We start from the raw sequence: 21,839 nt of genomic DNA, 5'->3' as shown, positions 1-21,839 counted from the left end.
CTTGTGTTTACCATACTCCATACCTGTGTCAGCCCAACCTGAGGTGGCACAGAGGATCAAGCATTGACCTGGAACGGTGAGGTCACCGGTTCGAAACCCCAGGCTTGCCCGGTCAAGGCACATAGGAGAAGCAACTACTACTAAGTTGATGCTTCCCACTCCTCTCCCCTTTTCTTTCTCTCCTCTCTCTGAAAATCAACAATTTTTTAAAAATGTTTTTCTATCACCTTGATACCAGAAGGTCAACTTGACTGAGTGTAAGCTCCTCAGTTACTGTTTCTGAACATCTTTGAAAATTCTGTCCCACTGCCATCGTGCTTGAAACCTTGCTGTTCAGTCCACCGCCCATAAATTACCTTGCCTTTGAACTTATTCATCTTTTTGCTTGGAGGCCCTAAGGATTTCTTCATTTTTAAAGATCTGGTAGTCTTACTAGAAAATGTCTCTCGAGTTTCAGATTCATTTCCTTGATACCATTCAGGTCCTTTTGGCGTGAGATATATTTTATTGTGTTTATAGGATTTTTTACCCGTGTCTTTAAATATTTCCTATTGTATTCTTTTTATTTCCTTTGGTGAAACACATGCCAGAGTTTCTTTGCCTTCCTTCTATTTCAGCTGTTGGTCACCGGACTCTTTTTTTCTTCCTCTTTTATCCCATTTTACTGATCTTGGCTATGTTCAGGGTTTCCGTCTAGTTTCATTTCTGTCCCCTCACCTGTTATCATCTATCTTTATTCTATTTTATTTCTCTTTTTGTCCGTTCCTGATTTAAGTGTCTTTACTACTGACTGTGACGGTATTATATCATACCCCAGACGTGGAGAGCCTCTCGTCATCCGGAACACTGTTCATGGCCGTCCTCGGCTTTACGGCTGGCATCTAAAGAGTTCTGCACGTTGGCAAGGTTGCGCTCTCCCTTTCTGAGTTCTCCCCGTGTAGTCGCCTTGTGACTTCCTTCCATTCCTGTGCGTGGTCGGGGAGAGTTCCTGGGTCAGGGCTGCCCGCCTTGGTCAGGCATGTCCTTGTCAGTCGGTGTCTTTTCTAGGTGGTGCTATTGGTGGAGGTGAGGGACTTGACGTGTCTTGTTTTTCTTTCAGTCCGACACAAGAGGCGGATTTAACGGCGGGAACACCAGGCACGCACCATGGGCCCCAGCTTCTGAAGGGCCCTGCAAAACCCCAACTTAAGTATTTTTCTAATGTAAGGGGCCCAGTGTTTTCTTCCGTGCCCAGGGCCTCAAACAACCTTTAATCCATCTCTGGTCTGAAATGATACTTTCTCTCCCCTGCTGCTTCCAAATGTTGCCAACACCCCCCTCTCTATCTGAGCCTCCCCGAGAAGCCATTCTCAGGGGGCTGCCGCCTCACCTCTAGTATCAGTCTCTTCCAGACCCCTCCTTGTCATGGGCGCTGTGTGTGAACCCCTATTTCTGACCTGTGTTCTTTGATACATAATGTTGGACTTCCTTTTTTTTTTTTTTCTGGGAGATACTCAGCCTGGGCTCCTTTTATAAGTCTTCTGTGCCCCCAGTTTTTGAGGTGAAATTCACATAACAGAAAATGAATCATTGTAAAGTCAAACACTTCGGTGGCACTGAAGCACATTCACAAGGTTATGTTGGTGGTTAGCTTATCTAAGAATGTACTGCTGAAGGCAAGGTCATTAAGATTTGTCTTTACGTCTTCTAAGGAATTCATGGTCCTAGCTCTTACATTTAGGTTGCTGGTCCATTTGAGATCATTTTTATGTGGTGTGAGGTGCGTGATGTGTCCCATTCCCTACATTTGCCCGTGGGCGTCCCATGGTCCCAGCACCATTTGTTGAAAAGATTGTTCTTTCCCCCATTGGATGGCCTTGGCACACTTGTTGAAAATCAATTGACCATATGCCAGGGTTTATTTCTAGCTTCTCTATTTTATTCCATTGCTTTTCATGTTGATGTCTGCCCTTACACCAGTACCACACTAATTGCTGTAGCTCTGTGTAAGGTTTGAAATGGAGAAATGTGCATCTTCCAACTTTGTCCTTTCCCGATGGCTTTAGCTAACCAGAGCTCTGCCCCTCCCCTTTGCAGTTCTATAAACATCTTAGGGTCAGTGTTTCCATTTCTGCAAAAAAAAAAAAAAAGGCCACTGGAATTCTGATGCCACCATAATGCAGTGTTAAATCTTCCAATTTCCTGAGCACAAAAGGATGTCCTCTTCATTTAGGTCTTTAATTTCTATCAGCTATGTTTCTGTAGTGTTCAGCATAGAAGTCTTCTACCTCCTTGGTGAGCTTTATTCCTAGGCACTTTATTCTTCTTGATGTTGTTGCAAACGGAGTTCAGATCCCGCCCCCCACTTCTTGGGTTGTTCATTGCCAGTGTGTAGAAACACGATTGAGTTCTGTGCATTCAACATGGACCCCAAAACTTGGCTGAACTCGTTTATTAGTTCTACTTCTTTTGTGGATTCTTTGGAATTTCTCTATAGAGCATCATGTCACCTGTGAATAAAAACTGTCACCTGTGAATAAAAATAGCTTTTCTTCTTCTTTTCCAATTCTGATGCTTTTATTTATTTGCCTAATTGCTGTGGCTGAAACTCCCAGGACACTGTTGAAAAGCAGTGGTGAAAAGGGACCATCCTTGTTTTTGTTCCTAGTTTTCTTTTTGAGGGGGAAGCTTTGTATTTTCACCATTGAATATGATGTTAGCTGTGGGTTTTCCAAAGATGCTGCTTATCTCTTTGAAGTGCCCTTTTCCTAATTCTGTGCTTTTTTAGCTGAAAAGTTGTGGGATTCTGTCAAATGCCTTTTCTGTGTCTTTTGAGATGAGTCTATTAATGTGACATGTCACATTGATGGATTTTTTTTTACGCTGAATCGCCCCCCCCCCCCCCATTCCACTCCTGGGATAAATCCCATTGGCTCACAATGTAGAAGCCTTTTGATACACGGCTGGGTTCAGCATACTAGTATTTTCTTGAGGATTTTTGCATCTCCAGGGTATGTTAGTGTCTAGCTTTGTTTTCTGGTGGTCTATTTGTCTGGCGTTGGTATCAGAGCAATAGTGACTCACAGAATGTGTTGCACAATGTTTCCTCCTGCTCTGGGTTTTGTTATGGGCCGGGTAATAAATCTTCTTTAAACGATGGGTACAGTACACCAGTATGACTCATCAGAAGCTAGGCTTCACTCAGAGGTTTTTTTGTTTTGTTTTGAATATCTGATTCACACTTTTTACTTGTGACAAGCCTGTCCAAAATTTCTTTCTTCTGAAGTCTGTGTTTATAGTTCATGTGTTTCTTAGAATTGGTCCATTTCACCCAGGTTGTCTAATTTATGGTAGTACACATACATGGCCCATAATATTCTCTCATTATAATTTTTTAATTTCCGTAAGGCCAGCGGAAATGCCCCCAGTCACGTATGATTGTATTCACTTGCATCTTGTCTAGTAAAAGTGGATTCACATTTATCTTGGTTGTTCTGGCTGAGGGTTTGTCAATGTGGTTGATCCTTTGAAACGTGACCAGCTTTTCATTTCAGCCAATTCTGTTTTTCTCTTTAACTCCCCACTGTTGTATTTATTGTTTCCTTCTTTCCGTTAACTCAAGTTTAGTTTACTCTCCTGTTTATAGTTCTTCAGCTGTAAAGCTGGGTTACTGGCGATCTCTCCTCTTTCTTTGATGTAGGGATTTATAGCTGTATTTTCCCCTTTTAGCACTGCTTCCCTCACATCCCCGTGAGTTTTGGATATGTTGTGTTTTCACTTTCCTCTATGTCAAAGCATTTTCTAAATTCTTTTGGTGATGCCTTCTTTGACCTGTTAGTTTTTAAAGAGTGTATTGTTCTATTTCCACGTATTTGTATCTATGTTTTTTGTCGTTTTCCTTCTATTATTAATGTCTAGCCTTATATCCCATGTTGCTTGGAGAAAATAACTTTGCTTGATTTTAATTTCTAAAAATTGACAGAAACCATTTTGTGGCTTCACATGGGATCTGTCCTGGAGCACATTCCACATGCATTTGAGAGAAATGTGTATTCTGCTGTTGTTGGGTGGAGTGCACCTTACCTGTTTGTTAGGTCTAGTTGGGAAACAGGGTGCTCAAGGCTTCTATGTCCTTACTGACGGTCTGGTTGATCTGTTCATTACTTGGGGTGGGGTGGGGTGTCACTGAAGGGTTCCTCTGTGATTGTAGTTATTTTTCCCTCCAATTCTGCCAGTATTTCCTTTATAATGTTGGGGCTCTGTCGTTGTATATGTTTCTAACATCTTGATGAATTGGCCCTTTTCTCAATACTCAATACACAGTGTCCTTTGTCTCCTGTAGCAATTTTTTTTATTTGGATTTTTTACTTTTTTTCTGGGATTTGTGTGGCATCCAGCTTTCCGTGTGATCACTGTTTGCGTTGAGAATCATTTCCTGTCCTTCGCTCTAGATTTGTGACTTTGGATCTAAAATGAGTATCTTGTAGACAGTGTAAGTCAGATGATTTTTGAAAATCCATTCTGCCAGTTTGTTTCAATCAGATCTGATCAACTTACATTTAACATGCCTCTGCCATTTTGCTGCTTGTTTTCTATATGTCTTATACCTTTTTTTCATTTTTTCCTTTACTTCTTTATGTTAAACCTACTTAAATGATTTTTTTTGATAGTGCAGAATAGTGATTCTCTTCTCCTTTTGCTTATGTATTTTAGGTATTTTCTCAGTGGTGACCATGGGGATTACATTTAACATCCTAAGTTTATACGGATCTAGTTTTAACTCAGACCAGCTTAGCTTCAATAGCATGTAACAAGTAAGCTCCTATAGGGCCCCACCCCTCAAGTTGTCATTGTCACACATTGTATTTTGTATATAAGTGTATTGCCAGAGACACAAATGCATTATTTTCATTTTATGTATGTCTTTTAAGTTGTATAGAAAACAGAGAGGAGTCACAAACTAAAAATACCATAACACTAGCTTTTGTTTCCTTTTTGCTTGGATTATGTTTTGTGTGGCTTTATTTTTACAGTGTCTTTTCCTTTCTGTCTGCATGACCTTTTAGCCATTCCTGTAGGGTTGGTCAACCAGCGATGAACCCCCTCAGCTTTTTGTTTATCTGGAAATGTCTTCCTTTCTCCTTCATTTTTGAAAGATGATCTTGTTAAGACATAGGGCGGTCATTTTGCCTTGCCCTTTAAAAGTTCTCTCCCAGTCCCTTCTGGCCTCCATGCTTTCTGATGGGAATCCTGGTATCTTCTTGAACATCGCTGCATGTGGTGAGTCCCTCTTCTCACACCTTCCACAGTTCTGTCAACAATTTGATTGTGATCTGTTTCCTGGGTAACTGATCTGATCTTCTTGGAGGTATAGAGAAATTTGTTTTCCATCAAATTGGGAAATTGGCAGCTATTATAATTCTTCAGGTACTCTTCTTGCTCCTTCCTCTCACCTGGCCTTCCAGGATTTTCCATCATGGATATGTTAGTGTATGCTTGATGGTGCCCCACAGGACCCGTTTATTGATACTTCATCTTTTGTTTCTTTCTCCTCCTCAGACTGGATAACTTTGCCTGACCTAGCTTCAAGTTCACTGATTTTTCTGCTCATTCAAATATGCTGGTAAAACTCTCCAGCAACTTATTTCCATTATTATACTTTTCAGTTCCGAAATGTTGAATTCCCTTTTATAAACTCTCTCTCTCTCCCTCTCTCTCTCTTTGATCTCTATTTGTTCATACATTTTTCTCCTGCTTTCTTGATCTGATTCTCTTGAGTTCTTTGAGCATGTTTTTAAAAAGCCGATTTAAAGTCTTTGTCTAGTAAGTTCAATGTCTGCAGGTCCTCAGGGACTTTCTGTTCATGGATCACACCTTTTTGTTTGTTTACATGCTTTATACATTTTTTAAATTGAAAACAATTTGGATGTTGAATGTCATAACTCTAGGGGCGAGAGTCTTTCCCCTTCCCAGCACATTTTTGTTGTCAGTTATTTGTTCGGTGGCTGCTATTTCTGTGAAAGCTGTCCTCTTTGTCACATGTGGCCTCCGAAGTCAGTTCCTCTCTCTAGCTTGTGTTCAGCCAGTCTTTTAGACAAGAGGTATCCTTGAGTGGAAAAAAGGAGAGAGCAGGAAAAGGTAAAGGAGCTCTCCGAATCTGTGCCATTTAGCTCAGTGCGAGGAGCAGGCGTCCAGGCTGTTTACATGTTGGCCTCTGCCTTCAGCCAGAGGTGAAGGGTCGTGTGTTCTCAGACATCGTTCTGAGCAGGTGTCCCACCGTGGGGCCCACTCCTGCCTTTCCCCATTCTTCAGGTATGTACTCTGCAGGTACTTCTGAATGTGCCCAACTTCCCAAAGAAACACTTCCCCCGGCGTTTCCTCCAGCTCTCTCTGTTCTGTCCTGTGTCCCTCAGCTGGGCTCTCCCCTGCCAGGTGGCTGGCCGTGGTTCACTGGACCCCCCCTTCCAGTGTTCTCAAGGAATGTTTCCCGCCCCCGGGTGAGTTCCCCGCCAGAGGAAACAAAAGGCAATCACCTGATGTCAGTCCTTCGGGCCACCCCCAGGACAATACAGAGCAGACACGCTTGGAAAACACACCCTGCCCCCTTCCGGAACCAGGGGCCAGGGTCTCAATGGGAATGTGGGCTGCCATCTTTGGGGACTGCCCCTACACTGGGGGTGGAGAGCGTTGCAAGGGCCAGCGTGACCCATTTCTTGGTCCGGTGTTGACTTGACTGCTGTCAACCTTTGGCTGCTTTGTATGTTTTGGCCGAGTTCATTCTGACAGGTCTTGCTTGATTTTTCGATGTTTCCACCAAGGGAGGGCCCTCTGAGGCACCTACTCACTCCCCTCACGTTTTTTTTTTTTTGTTTTGTTTTGTTTTTTTTTTTTTTTTTTTTGATGAAGCTTCTTAAGCCTAATCTGACTCTGCAGCCAGAGCTTGCTGAGGTGGGCGGGTGGCCAGGGCACAGCTGGAAGCTGGTTCACTTTCCCGCTTACAGGTAATTAATTGGAAGGCCACCACATTGTTTCTTAGCGTGGGCAAAGGTGTGAGCGGTGAATGGCTTTCTTTGCCCTTCCTGTTGGTTTTATGCTTTTGAGGGGGGTAAGTAGGGAGATTTGAAACTGAAGGGGAAGGGGAGCCAGCATGCCCTTGCTCTGTGACCCTGCCCTCTCTCCTGGGGCCTCTGTGTCGCCCAGCAGCAGGGCTCTCAGCCCTCTGGCCTTCTCTGCCTGCCTCCCCTCGCTCCAGCTCCTGCCTGGTCAAAGCCACTGCCATGGTTTCTCCCCCTGCCTGGGCTATTGCCTGCCCTTCTTCCCTGGTCTCGGTTTCCATCTTGCCTCCTCCCCTCTCTTCTTCCCACAGCCCCCCGAGCACGTTCTTGAACTGTGGAGCTTGCTGTTGACCTCTTTTAAATGCCCCCAGCGCTTTCCTGTCAGTGTCTTGAGCTCGTTTCACTGGATATGGAGAGAAACACACAGAATTCATGTGAAGGTTCCTGACAGAGGCAGCTGGGAAGCCTCAGAGAGCACTCCCCAGCAGTCCCCCCCCCACGCTGAGGAGCTTGGGGCATCCATCTCCCCCTTTGTGGAGGGCTGCCCCTTCAGGGACCCAGCCTGTCGCTCTGGGCCCGCCTTGGCTGTGCGGGCCCCGGAGGTCAGAGATAGAGCTCGGGAAGGTATCTGGCAGGTCTGCATGGAGAAGCCCTTGGCACGTATGGAACGTGAACGCCGAGGGCACACGGGTGGGGCCCCTTCACTGCCTGCACGTCCTTGAGAACAGGGACAGCCTGTTCTTCTCTGTGTCCCAGCGCCGGGCACCCAGCGGGGCCCCCGAGGAGCAGAGCTGAGCCCCCGGGCTCCGCAGGGCCACCGTGTCTCTCACATGCCCCTCTGCTGTCTGGAACTGGCTGTTTCCTGCAGGGGCACCGTCCTCACTTCCCCCATGTTTCCTCTGAGGACTGTGCATTCCTCCTGTCTGGCCAGCTTGACTCCTGGGCCCATGAAGAGGCCAGCAGTATGGGAGCAGGCAGGGCCAGTGGACAGACGCCGCCATGTCAGAGTCCCTTACCCTCTCCCTGCCTCGCAGGGCGCCCGGGGCCCACAGGGCTGGGCTGGGTAGTGTGCAGAGCTGATTCTTGACATCAGTTGTTAACATAATTTTGACATTAAGCCACCCCCTCCCCAGCTCTGGGGTGGTTCTGACTGTGTCCAGGCTCCGGCTTGAGGAGCTGTGGGGAGCCCCTGAGCCCCAGCCCTGGCCTGGCTGGGAGGCAGCCTGGGAAGGGGCCTGTTTCTCCAGCCCGCGCCCTCGGGGCCTGGGGGTGGGGCCCACGCAGATGTCTGGGTTTGGTAGCCAGGGCCTGGGGCCGGATGCCGAGAACGAGGCCTGCAACTCATTTCCCCATTAAACATTCTGAGAACATCTGCACCAGTTTCCAAGGCTTCTCCCGCACTAATTGCTTTGATTATTGTGTGAAGTTAAACTGGCACACTTCCCCGGTGTTGTGATGAAGGTGAAAAGATCGCTCTTAATTAGATTAAAAACATTTTTTTCTTCCTCTGTAATTTCGCCTTGAAAAATCAAGGCCGTTTTTTTTCCTTTCTTTCTTTTTCTTTTTTTTTTTTTTTTTTTTTGTTTTCTTCATCCAAAGACCTCCAGAAACTTTCCTCCCCACCTCTCCAGAGGTTTCTTGGGAATGTCCTGTGAGCTCAACTCTTGGAGAAGACAGCGCTTAACCCAGATTCCATTGTATATTAACGTTTCCTGGGGTTGCTCTGGCTGCCGGGAACGGACCCCTGGAACGGGGTCTTGGGAGCCCAGTAACTTCCTGGAGTGGAGAGACTCCTGAGGGGTCGCCCGCCTCGTGTGGGCGGCAGAGCTGCTCCCTGTCCATTTCCTGTGCTCACTCAGGGCTGACCCTGTCCTGGCTCTGTCTCTGCTCGTCCTCCTTGGCGCCCCTGCCGACCAGACCCCACCCTGGGGCCCATGGAGCCATCTCCCTTCCCTCTTGGACTTGTGTGTGTGAGAAAGCCTGTGAGCACCATTGTGAGGGGCCACGCTGGGGTGAGGGTCCTCAGTGCCCCTCTCTCCTGGGGGTGGGAGGGTGTGTGGGAAGTCCAACATCCTCTGCAGCCCGGTCAGGATGTCCCAGGGCGCCTCTGATTCTGTACATTACTGTCACACTCCTATCAGATCTGTCCCAAACGCCCCTGACTGGACGTGAGAGCCAGCATGTTCCAGTTTGCTCCGAACATCATCTAACACAGGGTGTGGGGAGGGCCTCCCTGAAGGGTGGGGGAGACGGGGTCAGCTCACAGCAGCAAGCCTGCCAGCCAGCTTCGGGGGCCCCTTTCCGTGAGCTCCCCAGGCTGCTGCAGAGGAAGTGCCTTTCCCGCCAGCTCGTGTCCCCTCTGCCCTGTGCCCCTCCAAGCCCGGCCAGGAAGTGGAAAGCAGTTCAGCTCTGTGTCACCTCGACTCCCCAGACCCGCCCCCAAGTTTGTCACACACATTCCTGAAGACTCTCTTGGTAACAAATGATGGGACCCAACTCAAACCAGCAAAGCACAAAAGGGATGTTTTTGGGCTTACACATCTGGACCCAGCTGTTTCAGGCACAGCTGGACTCTGGGGCTGGGAGGATCTCGCTCACTGGCTCAGTCTTTGTGCTCTCTGCAGCCCCTTGTTCCCTCCTCTCCCCCCCTCCCCCCTGCTCCCTATCCCCCTGCCCTGCCCCTGGGACGGCTGTGTCCTCAGGCAGCCACTTTCCAATGGGGTAAGATGGCTGCCAGCTCAGCAAACCCAGCAGAAAGAGACCTTCTTTCTCCTCAACATTTCTGCCAGAGTTTCGGGGGGGGGGGGGGCAGGCTCTCTGTTGGTCCCTACCGGGGTGTTAGACCTGCCTCTGAGCCCCTGCAGGCCAAGGGGACTGTCGGTGGGCACCTGAGCCCTGCAGCCTGGACATGGGGAAGGCGCAGCCCCCCGAAGGCAGGCTCAAGCCCTTCCCAGAAGCCAGACCTGGCTACTGGACAGGCAAAAACAACAGGTGTCCACTCGAGCAAGGTATTTTCCTGAGCGGAACTCCATGCCAGCTGCAAATATACATTTTCACTCCACCCCTCGCTCGTTCCTGGCAGCTGTTGTGGGAATGGCTTTTACACTCTCTGTCCATGTCCCTTACTTCTCGCCTCTGAGCAGAGACACAGGTGGCGGCATGGCTATGCTGGCTCAGGGTCTCCAGGCCGGGCATGGGCAGCTGGCACAGGCCTGGGGCCGCAGCTCAGCAATGTCACGCAGGGCCTGGCTGCAGCTGTCCGGATGCCCTGGGGAGGGGGTCCTTGTTCATGGTGTAGGATCCGCGGGGCTTTGGCGAATCTGCCAGGAGGGGGTGGATTTATGGGGACAGGATGGGGGGAAACAGGGGGAGGGGCTTTGACTCTGGAAGGACAGGGGCAGCTTTTTTGCGTATCCCTGTGGGATGCACTGGCTCAGGGAACACGCCTGTGTCAGGCCCTGGAGGGACATGGGGAGGTGGCGGGCAAGGTCCCCTCTGCGCAGCCAGCACAGACCCGAAGGCCAGGCCTACACAAGCCCTCCCTGCATCTCCCTAGGAGGAGCTGACCCTGGAGCCCTGGAGAGCTTTGTGGGAGACTTGGGTTCCACGTGGGAGCTCAGGCAGGGTTTTAGTCAGTCACAAGGGGAGGGCCAGGTGATGTTAAAGGCCAGATACTGGAGAGACTTCCCTGAGGACAGCGGGCAGCAGGGTGGGGCTGGAGCCGCACAGCAAATTCAGGGGGTGCTGGAGTCCTGGCCTAGTCCATGTACCCCACGGCTCTACTTTTAGCTTTCTTGAAACTCAGTTTGATCACCAAAAAACGGGAATCAAAGCTGCCACCCCACAGGGCTTCCGTGACAGGGAAATTAGGCCACAATTGGAGCAGATGGGGAAATGGGAATTCTTTTCCTGAATGTCCAGGGAGCAAAGGGTGTCCTGGTGTTGGGGGTAAATTGGCTTCACTGTGCAGGGAAGGACTGGAGGGGCAGGGGCTGGACAGGCAACTAGTGGAAGTGAAGCCAGGGGCAGGGGCTGGTTGGGGAGTCAGGACATGAGGCCAGAGGCAGGGGCTGAATAGACAGCCAGTGGAACTGAGGCCGGGGCAGGGGCTATGGCAGGCCAGGGGCAGGGTCTGGATGGACAGCCAGTGGAACTGAGGCCGGGGCAGGGTCTGGATGGACAGCCAGTGGAACTGAGGCCGGGGCAGGGTCTGGATGGACAGCCAGTGGAACTGAGGCCGGGGCAGGGGCTGGATGGACAGCCAGTGGAACTGAGGCCGGGGCAGGGTCTGGATGGACAGCCAGTGGAACTGAGGCCGGGGCAGGGTCTGGATGGACAGCCAGTGGAACTGAGGCCGGGGCAGGGTCTGGATGGACAGCCAGTGGAACTGAGGCCGGGACAGGGGCAGTGGCAGGACAGGGGCTGGGGCAGGGTCTGGATGGACAGCCAGTGGAACTGAGGCCGGGGCAGGGGCTATGGCTGGATGGACAGCCAGTGGAACTGAGGCCGGGGCAGGGGCAGTGGCAGGACAGGGGCTGGGGCAGGGTCTGGATGGACAGCCAGTGGAACTGAGGCCGGGGCAGGGGCAGTGGCAGGACAGGGGCTGGGGCAGGGTCTGGATGGACAGCCAGTGGAACTGAGGCCGGGGCAGGGGCAGTGGCAGGACAGGGGCTGGGGCAGGGTCTGGATGGACAGCCAGTGGAACTGAGGCCGGGACAGGGGCAGTGGCAGGACAGGGGCTGGGGCAGGGTCTGGATGGACAGCCAGTGGAACTGAGGCTGGGGCAGGGTCTGGATGGACAGCCAGTGGAACTGAGGCTGGGGCAGGGGCTGGATGGACAGCCAGTGGAACTGAGGCTGGGGCAGGGTCTGGATGGACAGCCAGTGGAACTGAGGCTGGGGCAGGGTCTGGATGGACAGCCAGTGGAACTGAGGCTGGGGCAGGGGCTGGATGGACAGCCAGTGGAACTGAGGCCGGGGCAGGGGCAGTGGCAGGACAGGGGCTGGGGCAGGGTCTGGATGGACAGCCAGTGGAACTGAGGCCGGGGCAGGGGCAGTGGCAGGACAGGGGGGTGGGGCAGGGTCTGGATGGACAGCCAGTGGAACTGAGGCCGGGGCAGGGGCTATGGCTGGATGGACAGCCAGTGGAACTGAGGCCGGGGCAGGGGCAGTGGCAGGACAGGGGCTGGGGCAGGGTCTGGATGGACAGCCAGTGGAACTGAGGCTGGGGCAGGGTCTGGATGGACAGCCAGTGGAACTGAGGCTGGGGCAGGGGCTGGATGGACAGCCAGTGGAACTGAGGCTGGGGCAGGGTCTGGATGGACAGCCAGTGGAACTGAGGCCGGGGCAGGGGCAGTGGCAGGACAGGGGCTGGGGCAGGGTCTGGATGGACAGCCAGTGGAACTAAGGCCGGGGCAGGGGCTATGGCTGGATGGACAGCCAGTGGAACTGAGGCCGGGGCAGGGGCAGTGGCAGGACAGGGGCTGGGGCAGGGTCTGGATGGACAGCCAGTGGAACTGAGGCCGGGGTAGGGGCAGTGGCAGGACAGGGGCTGGGGCAGGGTCTGGATGGACAGCCAGTGGAACTACGGCCGGGGCAGGGGCTATGGCTGGATGGACAGCCAGTGGAACTGAGGCCGGGGCAGGGGCAGTGGCAGGACAGGGGCTGGGGCAGGGTCTGGATGGACAGCCAGTGGAACTGAGGCCGGGGCAGGGGCAGTGGCAGGACAGGGGCTGGGGCAGGGTCTGGATGGACAGCCAGTGGAACTGAGGCCGGGGCAGGGGCTATGGCTGGATGGACAGCCAGTGGAACTGAGGCCGGGGCAGGGGCAGTGGCAGGACAGGGGCTGGGGCAGGGTCTGGATGGACAGCCAGTGGAACTGAGGCTGGGGCAGGGTCTGGATGGACAGCCAGTGGAACTGAGGCTGGGGCAGGGGCTGGATGGACAGCCAGTGGAACTGAGGCTGGGGCAGGGTCTGGATGGACAGCCAGTGGAACTGAGGCCGGGGCAGGGGCAGTGGCAGGACAGGGGCTGGGGCAGGGTCTGGATGGACAGCCAGTGGAACTAAGGCCGGGGCAGGGGCTATGGCTGGATGGACAGCCAGTGGAACTGAGGCCGGGGCAGGGGCAGTGGCAGGACAGGGGCTGGGGCAGGGTCTGGATGGACAGCCAGTGGAACTGAGGCCGGGGTAGGGGCAGTGGCAGGACAGGGGCTGGGGCAGGGTCTGGATGGACAGCCAGTGGAACTAAGGCCGGGGCAGGGGCTATGGCTGGATGGACAGCCAGTGGAACTGAGGCCGGGGCAGGGGCAGTGGCAGGACAGGGGCTGGGGCAGGGTCTGGATGGACAGCCAGTGGAATTGAGGCCGGGGCAGGGTCTGGATGGACAGCCAGTGGAACTGAGGCCGGGGCAGGGGCTATGGCTGGATGGACAGCCAGTGGAACTGAGGCCAGGGCAGGGGCTATGGCTGGATAGACAGCCAGTGGAACTGAGGCTGGGGCAGGGGCTATGGCTGGATGGACAGCCAGTGGAACTGAGGCCAGGGGCAGGGGCTATGGCTGGATGGACAGCCAGTGGAACTGAGGCCGGGGCAGGGGCTATGGCAGGACAGGGGCCGAGGCAGGGGCTGGATGGACAGCCAGTGGAACAGGTCAGGGGCTCCAGGGAACGGAAGGCTTGGGGATGCTTGTAGCAGGACAGGGCCCCGTGTGTTATCCAGACCAGGTAGAGATAGGGGAGGCTGACACCCTGGTCACTCTGGGGGGCCGACGGACAGGGACGAGGCAGGGCAGGGCCGACTGCCACACACACTGTTGTTCTCTGACTCGGGAAAGGGTAGGAACCGTGGACACAGTAAGGCAGGAACCGTGGACACGGTAAGAAAGGAACTGGAGACAACACAGAGACTTCACCCCAACACAGCAAACATTTCCAACCGTTTCCTTCTAGTCTTTTTTTTGTGCACTTTTTTTTTTTTAAGAAAATGAAAATGCCTTTATTGAGCAGGATCGCCGGCTGCGAAGAGGAGGAGGAGGAGGAGGAGGAGGAGGAGGAGGCTGGGCTGTGGTTCCTGCTCTCTGGAGAGTGGGTGAGACTTGGCAGCCGGTGTCACCAGCTGTGGTAGTCGCCACGCCAGAGGCTGCGTTCGCCATCCTAGACCTCCCATTTTCCTAGAAAACAAAATTGTTTTGTTCTGCCCTGAAAACTTAGGCCCAGATTCTGGCCTTGACCCGGCAAAGGCAGCCAAGAAATGAAAGCATCGAAAACCGGAACCATCTTACGAAAGGGTGACCTCATGGTTGCCAGGATGCAGGGCTCCTTGTCCCGGGAGGTCTGGCCCCCTGCCTGTCCCCCCCACCCCCCCGCAGCTCCAGGACCCTCCCGGGGGGCCTGCGTGTTGAAGGGAGCTGCCCTGAGTCCACCGTGGGCTCGGCCCACTCTGCAGCTTCCGAGCCAGGCCTGTCTTTTCAAATCTTTGTGAAACTCCCACCTGGGGCACGGAGAGGTGGGGGTGACACCCGCAGCCTCTGAGGACTCGGTAGTCGCCCCCAAGCCCTTGCCGGAAGAGGGCATCCCGCCACTGTCTACTGAGGATCCCAATACCCATCCCCCCATGGGGGCACTCCTGGGACCTTCGTGAAGACTCCTGACAGGGCGGTCACCACACGTGGGAAGTGGGGAAGGGGATTGCGGCCCTGGTCACTGTCTCAGGGGTGGCCCAGGTAGCAGCCCCTGTGGACTAGGGCAAAGAAGCCAGGCAGAGCAGCATGGCTCCTGCTGACGGAGGAAAACCCCGCTGTGGCCCCCACCCCCCGCGCTCGGCCCCTCACTGTGGGGCCCCCCGCACCGTTCCCAGGATGAAACCAAACAGCACACATTCTTCTCTGGCAGGTGCAGGCCCCGCCCGCCCCAGCGGCAGGCTGACACGCACCAGGCTGGGCCTTTCTCAGGGGTCATGTGGCTCACCCTTGCCCGCGGGCTTCGGCGATGGCACTTGTCATCTCAGAGGCTTGGAAAACAGCCCCACTTCCCAGCCACCCCCTCCGCCGTTCCTTCCTTCTGTATACACAAGTGATGCAGACGTAAAAATATGTATTTGTGTTCTTTTTCCTGTCCCTTTTCTTTTTTTTCTTTTTCTCTTGAACATTTGAATCCCAGACGAAGCTTTAGCCCTGTCACCCGACAACTCTATAATACGACCCAGGGTACTTGACTCGCAGCCCCAACCTCTCTAACGGGGGGCGGGGAAGACTCCCACTGGACCCCAGAGACCTGGGAGCCCCAATGTGCGCCCCTCCTTCGAGGCCTCCCTGTTTCTCTCCGGCGCCCCGCTCGCCGAGCACGCCGTGGGCAGAGAGCCCTCGCTCCGAGCCCTTCTCCCGGGGGTGACTAAGTCATGTCTGTACTGTTTCCTGCTGGAAGGCTGCCCCCTGGCCCCCAGGGGTGCCCGCTCCCTGAGTTTATTTATTTCCCCTATTGCTGGTTGGGCACAACACCTGGCCACAGGCTCCCCGGCCGCTGGGACTCCTTTGCGATGGGCTTCTTGGTCCACTGCCCGTTTCTCATTACGCTGTTGACATTTTTCTTGTTTCTTTGGATGAGTTCTTTATATCTGGCGGACACCCGTTTTCTCTGCTTGTCTTTGCACTCTTTGGGGTGTCATGGATGATGAGGTCTCCATATAAACGCAGGTAGTCAAGTCCGTTGGACTTTCCCTCAATGGTTGTCACTGCTTCATACGCTTTAGGAGAATCCTTCCAAACCCTGAGGTTGTGAAGAGATTCTTCTAGTTGGTCGGAAGGGCTCGTCCAGTCCTGCTTTCCTTCATTAGTGGTCAGTCGCCTGGAATGCCAAGAACGGGTATTTGCCGTGTGGCATGAGGGAAGGGGACATTCTCCTGTTTTCCTCAAACGGGCAGCCAGCCGTCCCCAACCACCTCTGCCCAGCACACGCGGGCCACCTCTGACACACGGCAAGTGTCCATAGGGGTGGGGCTGTTCCCGGCACTCAGCCCTGTCCCCGCGGCCTGTCTGTCTGTCTTCACCAGCTCCACACTGTCTTGGCGAGCACTGCTTCCTGGGAAGCACTCACGTCGGGGGGAGCACGTCTGGCACCGTGTCGCTCGGGTACACTGTTGACTCTTGTCCTTTCTGTGTTTCCCAATCAACTTGAGAACCAGCCTGCCCAGGTCCCAATGCACACACCCCACCCGGAGTTTTTATTGAGGTGGCGGGAGCTATTGAGTCTTCCAGTCAGAACAGAAGTGTATTTCTCCATGTTTGTCTTGTGGAATGTTTCTTACTGAGGCTCTGTCATTTCTCCTTCGAGTTCTCACCGTGTAGAACCCTCTCACGGGCCGCCCCTGACGTCAGCTTGGGTGCTAAGAACCAGGCGCCGCATCCGCACCATCAGAGCACGGCTAAGCTTGCTCATCTGGGGCGCCCCAGTGTAACGGCTGCCGTCCCCTCTGTCCTAGGACCCCTCAACCTGCCTAGTTAGCAGGCCTCCTCAGTGTCCCCCTGACCCGGGACAGCTGCTCGCTCCTGTCTGGTCTTTCATGACCTTGACACTAGGGAGGAATGGCCGTCAGGGTGTCAGCGTCACCTCGGAGTTGCGTCTGATACATTCTCAGGGTTCGACCGGCCTGGTGGGTTTCGAGAAAGAAGGCCCCAGCAGCGAGGCATCTGTCTCGCCGCCCCACCACACCAGGGCACACGGCATCGATACGGTTTGTCACTGGCGAGATGGGCACCGTGAGCCACTTGGTTCAGGCCGCGCCGGCCAGGCTCAGGAGCCAGGTCACCGTTTTTCCCCCTGCAGCCTGGTCACGCATCCCTGTGTCTAGCCCACACTCTGAGGGGAGGGGAGTTAGGCTGTAGCTCCTGCAGGAGGGAGTATCAAAGAATTGGTAAGCACGTGTTAAAACCACCACAGCAACGAATACATATTTGAGGGGAGATACTTTGAAGTCACTCCTTCAGGTTTCACCTACTAATTTCAGCCTTCATCCGAGAGTCTGGCCCGCGGCAGCTCTCACTGTGGCATTCTAATGGAGGTGTTTTTTTTTCTCTTCTATTTTCCTCATTCTTTCTGTGTGCGTTATTTAGAACTTCTATAAGGAAGACCTGTCCGTCTTGTCCAGTCATTTATTTACCATATAGATATATATTTTTTTAAGTTTATATCAGCATGGAATCAGGAATATTTTTTGAGCTATCATCCAATAGTATTTTTTTTTTTCTGCTCAAATTAGTTCATTTTAATGGCCGCTGGGTTGAGAGAGCTCTTTTGGTTAGTCCCTGGTCCATTCTTTTTCATTTGCTTATTTTTGACCACTTTCTTCCTTTCTGGCTCAAGACGATACTTCAGGCTTGCCCCGTTTTCCCTGCTCCGGCCCTGAGCATGACCACTCTGCCCGAGAGCCCCGGCTCCTTTGTGTGGAGAAAGGGCGGCAGCGAGAAACCAGCATCTGGACCCTGGGTGTGCTCGTCGCCCCAGGGCTGTCACCGCCTCCAGGGGCCCCTCAGCCCAAGGAGCGAGGGAACGCACGTCCGCACATGGCCTGCGTCTGCACACGTCTGCATTTCTGTCTGTACTCAGCTAAATCTGACGTTCGCCCTGGTATTTCTGACCACGGGGTTCATTCCCACACACACCCCATTCCATTTCTTTGTTACTTTTATCTCTTGACAGTGAGAAATCCCGGCTGCCACGATCTGTAATTTACGTGCTTGTTTGATCCAAGCAAACCTGGAGGATCTCTATGAAAAACAAACTTGGCCGACTCAGGCCGTGTTGATGACTTGTTTTCCTGTTTGTTTTCTTTTGTTTGTTTGTGTTTGACCTTAGTCCCACCGTGTCCAGTCCGGACCGCTCCCCAAGGCTTTGGCGGTCAGCCCCCCCTTTCCCTCTCCCTGGGGTACGATGTCATACGTGCGCCACACAGAACTCGCTCATCACAGTGTGCTTCCCCACAGGCGGGGTGCTTTCAGCTAGCGTCCAGCAGACTGCACTCTGGACGCGGCCAGTTCTGCGCTTTATGTCCGTGGTCTCTTTCCATTTCCAGAAGGTCATATAAACGGAATCCGGTACAAGGCAGTAAGTAGCCTTTGGCATCCGGCTCCTTTCACCGCCGAAGAAGAAGACGCACTGGAGACCCTTCCGCGTCGTCCCCTAAATCATTCGTCCGCGTCTTTTGCCTGCTAAGGGGCATTCCGTTAGGCGGACGGGCCACAGCTCATCCAGTCACCTGTGACACGTCTTCGGCTGCTTCCAGGTTTGGGCAGTGAACTGTGAGCCAGGTCACCATCCACACTTACGCACAGGCTCTTGTGAGCATGAATTCCCAGTTCATCCGGGTACCTGTCTGGGGGAGGCATGCCTGGGCCACACGGGGAGGTGCAGGGTACGTTTATGAGGAACGGCCTAGCTCTTTCCAACACGGCGGCATCGTGGCTCAGTCCCACCAGCAGCAGCAGGCGAGCCTTCGAGTTGCTCCACATCCTCATGAACCCTTGGGTATTATTAGGCTTTGGTTTGTTTTTTTTTCTTCTTTATGTAAAGTGGAGAGAAGGCTCTAACTTTTTTGCCCAAATATCCCAAACTGGCACCATTTAAACATGTTAGACATTCTAATAAGGCTGTAGTGGTAGCTCGTTGTGGGTTTAATTTGCATCTTCCTAATAACTACTGATGTTGATTGAACAAAGCATCTTCTCATATGTTTATTTGTAGTCCATTTAGAAAAATTTGGTTGTTTGCTTTCTTGTTGTCAAATGGCGAGAGTTTGCATCCTGGATGTACGTCCGTGACCAGATAGGTGACGTGTAGACACTTTCTCCGAGTCTGTGGGTCGCTCTTCGTTCCCTGAGCAATGTCCTCTGCAGAGCAAAGGCTTTTAATTTTGATAAGGTCCAAGTTTTCCATTTTCTTTCCCCTCACAGGTTGAGCTGCTGGTGTTGTCGTTCAAAACTCATTTGCCAAATTCAGGGTTCAGGGATTTTTTTTTTTCCTCCTATGTTTTCTTCAGGAAACTTAATAGTCTACGCCTTACTTTTGGTTTTTAGGAAGGTGGTATATAATACCTCTCACATTTTCATTTTCTGATTGTTGGTCTCCCACAATGTAAAGTATAAATGCTAAATATATTAACATTGAGACACACACATCCATACATACACTTCAGTTACAAATAGGAGACAGTTGCATTACTTTGGGGTAGGAAAAACCTTCCTTTTTCAAAAAAGTGCAAAAGATAGGTATGCCATTTTAAAAACACAAAATGTTTTTTAGGATTAAAAACAACTATCATTAAGGTGAAAACCCCCAAAGACATACCGGGGCAAGGTACTTGTGCCTCACATGGCAAAGGGTTGATATTTCTAACATATATTAAAACAAGAAGAGCTCTACAACTCGAGCAGAAATGCACAAAGGATATGAACAGATGACTCCGCAAGAGGAGACCCAAACAGCCTCCGAGCCACATCAGCAGTTCCGCGCAGAAGGGAGACCAGCACCCCGGTCTTCACCCGTGCTTGGCGGGCCGGCGGAGCCTGCCCGCAGCCGGGCGGGGCCTGGGCGTAGGAAGCGGGCACGTCCGCACACCGCTGGTGGGGGCTTGGCGGGCCTGGCGGAGGCTGCCCGCAGCTGGGCGGGGCCTGGGCGTGGGGTAGCGGGCAGGTCCGCACACCGCTGGTGGGGGCCGGGTGGCCACGGCTTCTTGGGGAAACAGTCCAGCAGCATGATGTTAAAGCCACTAAGGAAGCCCCCCTCTCACCTGCCCCTGGGTGTCAGGTGTTCACAAAGATGGGTCGTGCGTCACTGGCTTAGAGCTGATCTAAACTATGGGCCGTTGCTACTAAACTGAGGCTTAGGCCCACGGCAGCGCACCTGTAGGAAAACGAGATGGCCATGTCACAGAGCGGCAGGAACAGGACTGTCAACATGCAGGAAAAGCACGTCCCCAGGTGGTGTCCGCTGTGACGATGGCTGGGCAGGGAAGCGTGAGCTAGGAGTCCAGCGGGGGGCCACACTGCCAACCTTGGGGGGGGGGCTTTGCACATCTTTCTTTGCTTTTTACAAGGACTACTTAATTCCTTTTGCAATAAGAACTTTAAATTAAAAAAAAGGAGTCCCCCCCCCCATTGAACATCAGGGAACGAACGGATAGGTATTCTGTCAGCCCTGCGCACCTCTGTGAGCATGCTGAAGGCACCCCCGGAGTCTGGCTGTGACTAGCAGCGTGTGGGGGTGTGGTCCCTGCACCTCCCTTGGGCTGCAGATGCTGGATGTGGCATCTTGACCTGAGTGAGGCCAGGAGCTCAGTGGCTGCCCCTCTTTCCTGGGCTTTCCACTCCTCGTGGACAGGAGTCCTACCATCCTGGGTACCAGTGACACGTCCCTAGCCCGCCTGTCTGCATGAGAGGGACAGCATGGTGGTGAGGGAGGGTCAGGGTGTCTTACTGGATCCGAAGGTCAGGTGTGAACCTGGGGAGAGGCCTGGACACCTGAGCTCGGCCAGACACGGTCCTCACTCTGAGGAGGCATTTCTGGCCCTCAGCTGCTCCTTGGCCACCTTAATCACCCCCAGTCCTCTGAGCTCAGGCTTCAAGCGCAGTCTCCATATTCCAGACCCAGGAGAGAGCCTGTCCATCTGCGGAAAGGCTCAGGGCATGGAGTTCTGTCCCACACCAGTGGGGCTGGTTGGGGTGGGCATCTCAGCCCAGCTCTGCTGAGCCCTGGGCTTCCGTGGAGGGCTGACCTGCGACCCCACGCCTCTCCCTGCAGCGAAGAAGAGCCCCACGCTGCTGGAAGTGAGCACGGCCCCCTTTGTGAGGACCAACAGCTTCACCGAGGACCTGGACTTGGAGGGGGAGACACTGCTGGCCCCTATCACCCACGTGTCACAGTGAGTGCCCGCCTGCCCATGGGGACAGGCTGGGGGGGCGCGCGGAGCTGCTGCCTCGGTGCCGGGCCACGGCCTGGGTCTGCGCAGGCCGTGCTGACACTCGCTGCCGGCCCTCAGCACCCTGGGCCCACCGGCCACCGGGGGCTGGCCCCCAGGCCTGGGCACCTGGCGGGGGGGGTGGTGCAGGGGCATTTCCCGCCACGTCTGAGAACATGATCCTCCTGCTGACTTATGGAAAACCAGACCGATCATTTTCCACTTGTTTTCGTGCTTTTGAGCATCTGAGAAGATTGGTTTTTCTCTTCCCCTAGCCCCTCCTCCACTCCCCCAAAAAGAGACGACTTTGTTTTTGAGCATTCCCCCATGGAACTCTGGCCAAAGCCCCGGGGCAGATGCCGAGTGCATCTGCCAGTTGCTGGGCTGTCCTCAGGGGCTCCTTCAGGTGGAGGAAATGGCTGATTTTCCACGCCTTCCAGTTGGCTGGCCCCCTGAGGTGCAGCTGGCCTGGGGCACATGCCTGCCCTCCCCACCGCCCGTCCTCGGGGGCCACCGCTGCAGTGTGATTTCCCTGCGATGTGTGGCTCCATGCCCCTCTGCGTGGGCACCCAGTGCAGACAACCTGTGGTGTGGTCAGGGAGGCAGGGAGGCCTGTGCCGGCCGTTGCCCCCTGGGGCCTCCCCCTGGAGAAGACTCTGTGTGTCAGGATGTGTGAGTGGCGTGCTCGGCCCTCCGAGGGTCACCTGCCGCCGCTCCGTCCTCCTCTCCGCAGACAGCCCATGCAACAGCGCTGCGGTTCTCCTGCCTCTCCGGGGATCCGAGGCTGTCCTCAGCTGAGTGCGCCGTGGCCGGCTGAGTGGGTGCCTGGGCCCGCTGCCTGGGCTGCTGGCCGGGCACAGCT

The 21,839-nt window shown here is 53.7% G+C and overlaps 1 protein-coding gene across 8 annotated transcripts in view; it reads left to right on the top strand.

Moving 5' to 3' along the window:
- The window catches only part of KCNQ1 (potassium voltage-gated channel subfamily Q member 1), a 321,605-nt gene that overhangs the window by 121,618 nt on the left and 178,148 nt on the right, over positions 1-21,839 (top strand). For all 8 annotated transcript variants that reach the window (XM_066252331.1, XM_066252330.1, XM_066252332.1 and 5 more), the window contains exon 11: positions 20,821-20,941. In XM_066252331.1, coding sequence (XP_066108428.1) covers positions 20,821-20,941 — 121 coding nt within the window. The remainder of the gene's footprint in view (positions 1-20,820; positions 20,942-21,839) is intronic.

The sequence above is a fragment of the Saccopteryx bilineata genome, chromosome 1, assembly GCF_036850765.1.
Source record: "Saccopteryx bilineata isolate mSacBil1 chromosome 1, mSacBil1_pri_phased_curated, whole genome shotgun sequence".
Lineage (NCBI taxonomy): Eukaryota > Metazoa > Chordata > Mammalia > Chiroptera > Emballonuridae > Saccopteryx > Saccopteryx bilineata.
The sequence above is the reverse complement of the archived record's forward strand: the minus strand, read 5'-3'. Positions and strand labels throughout refer to the sequence as shown.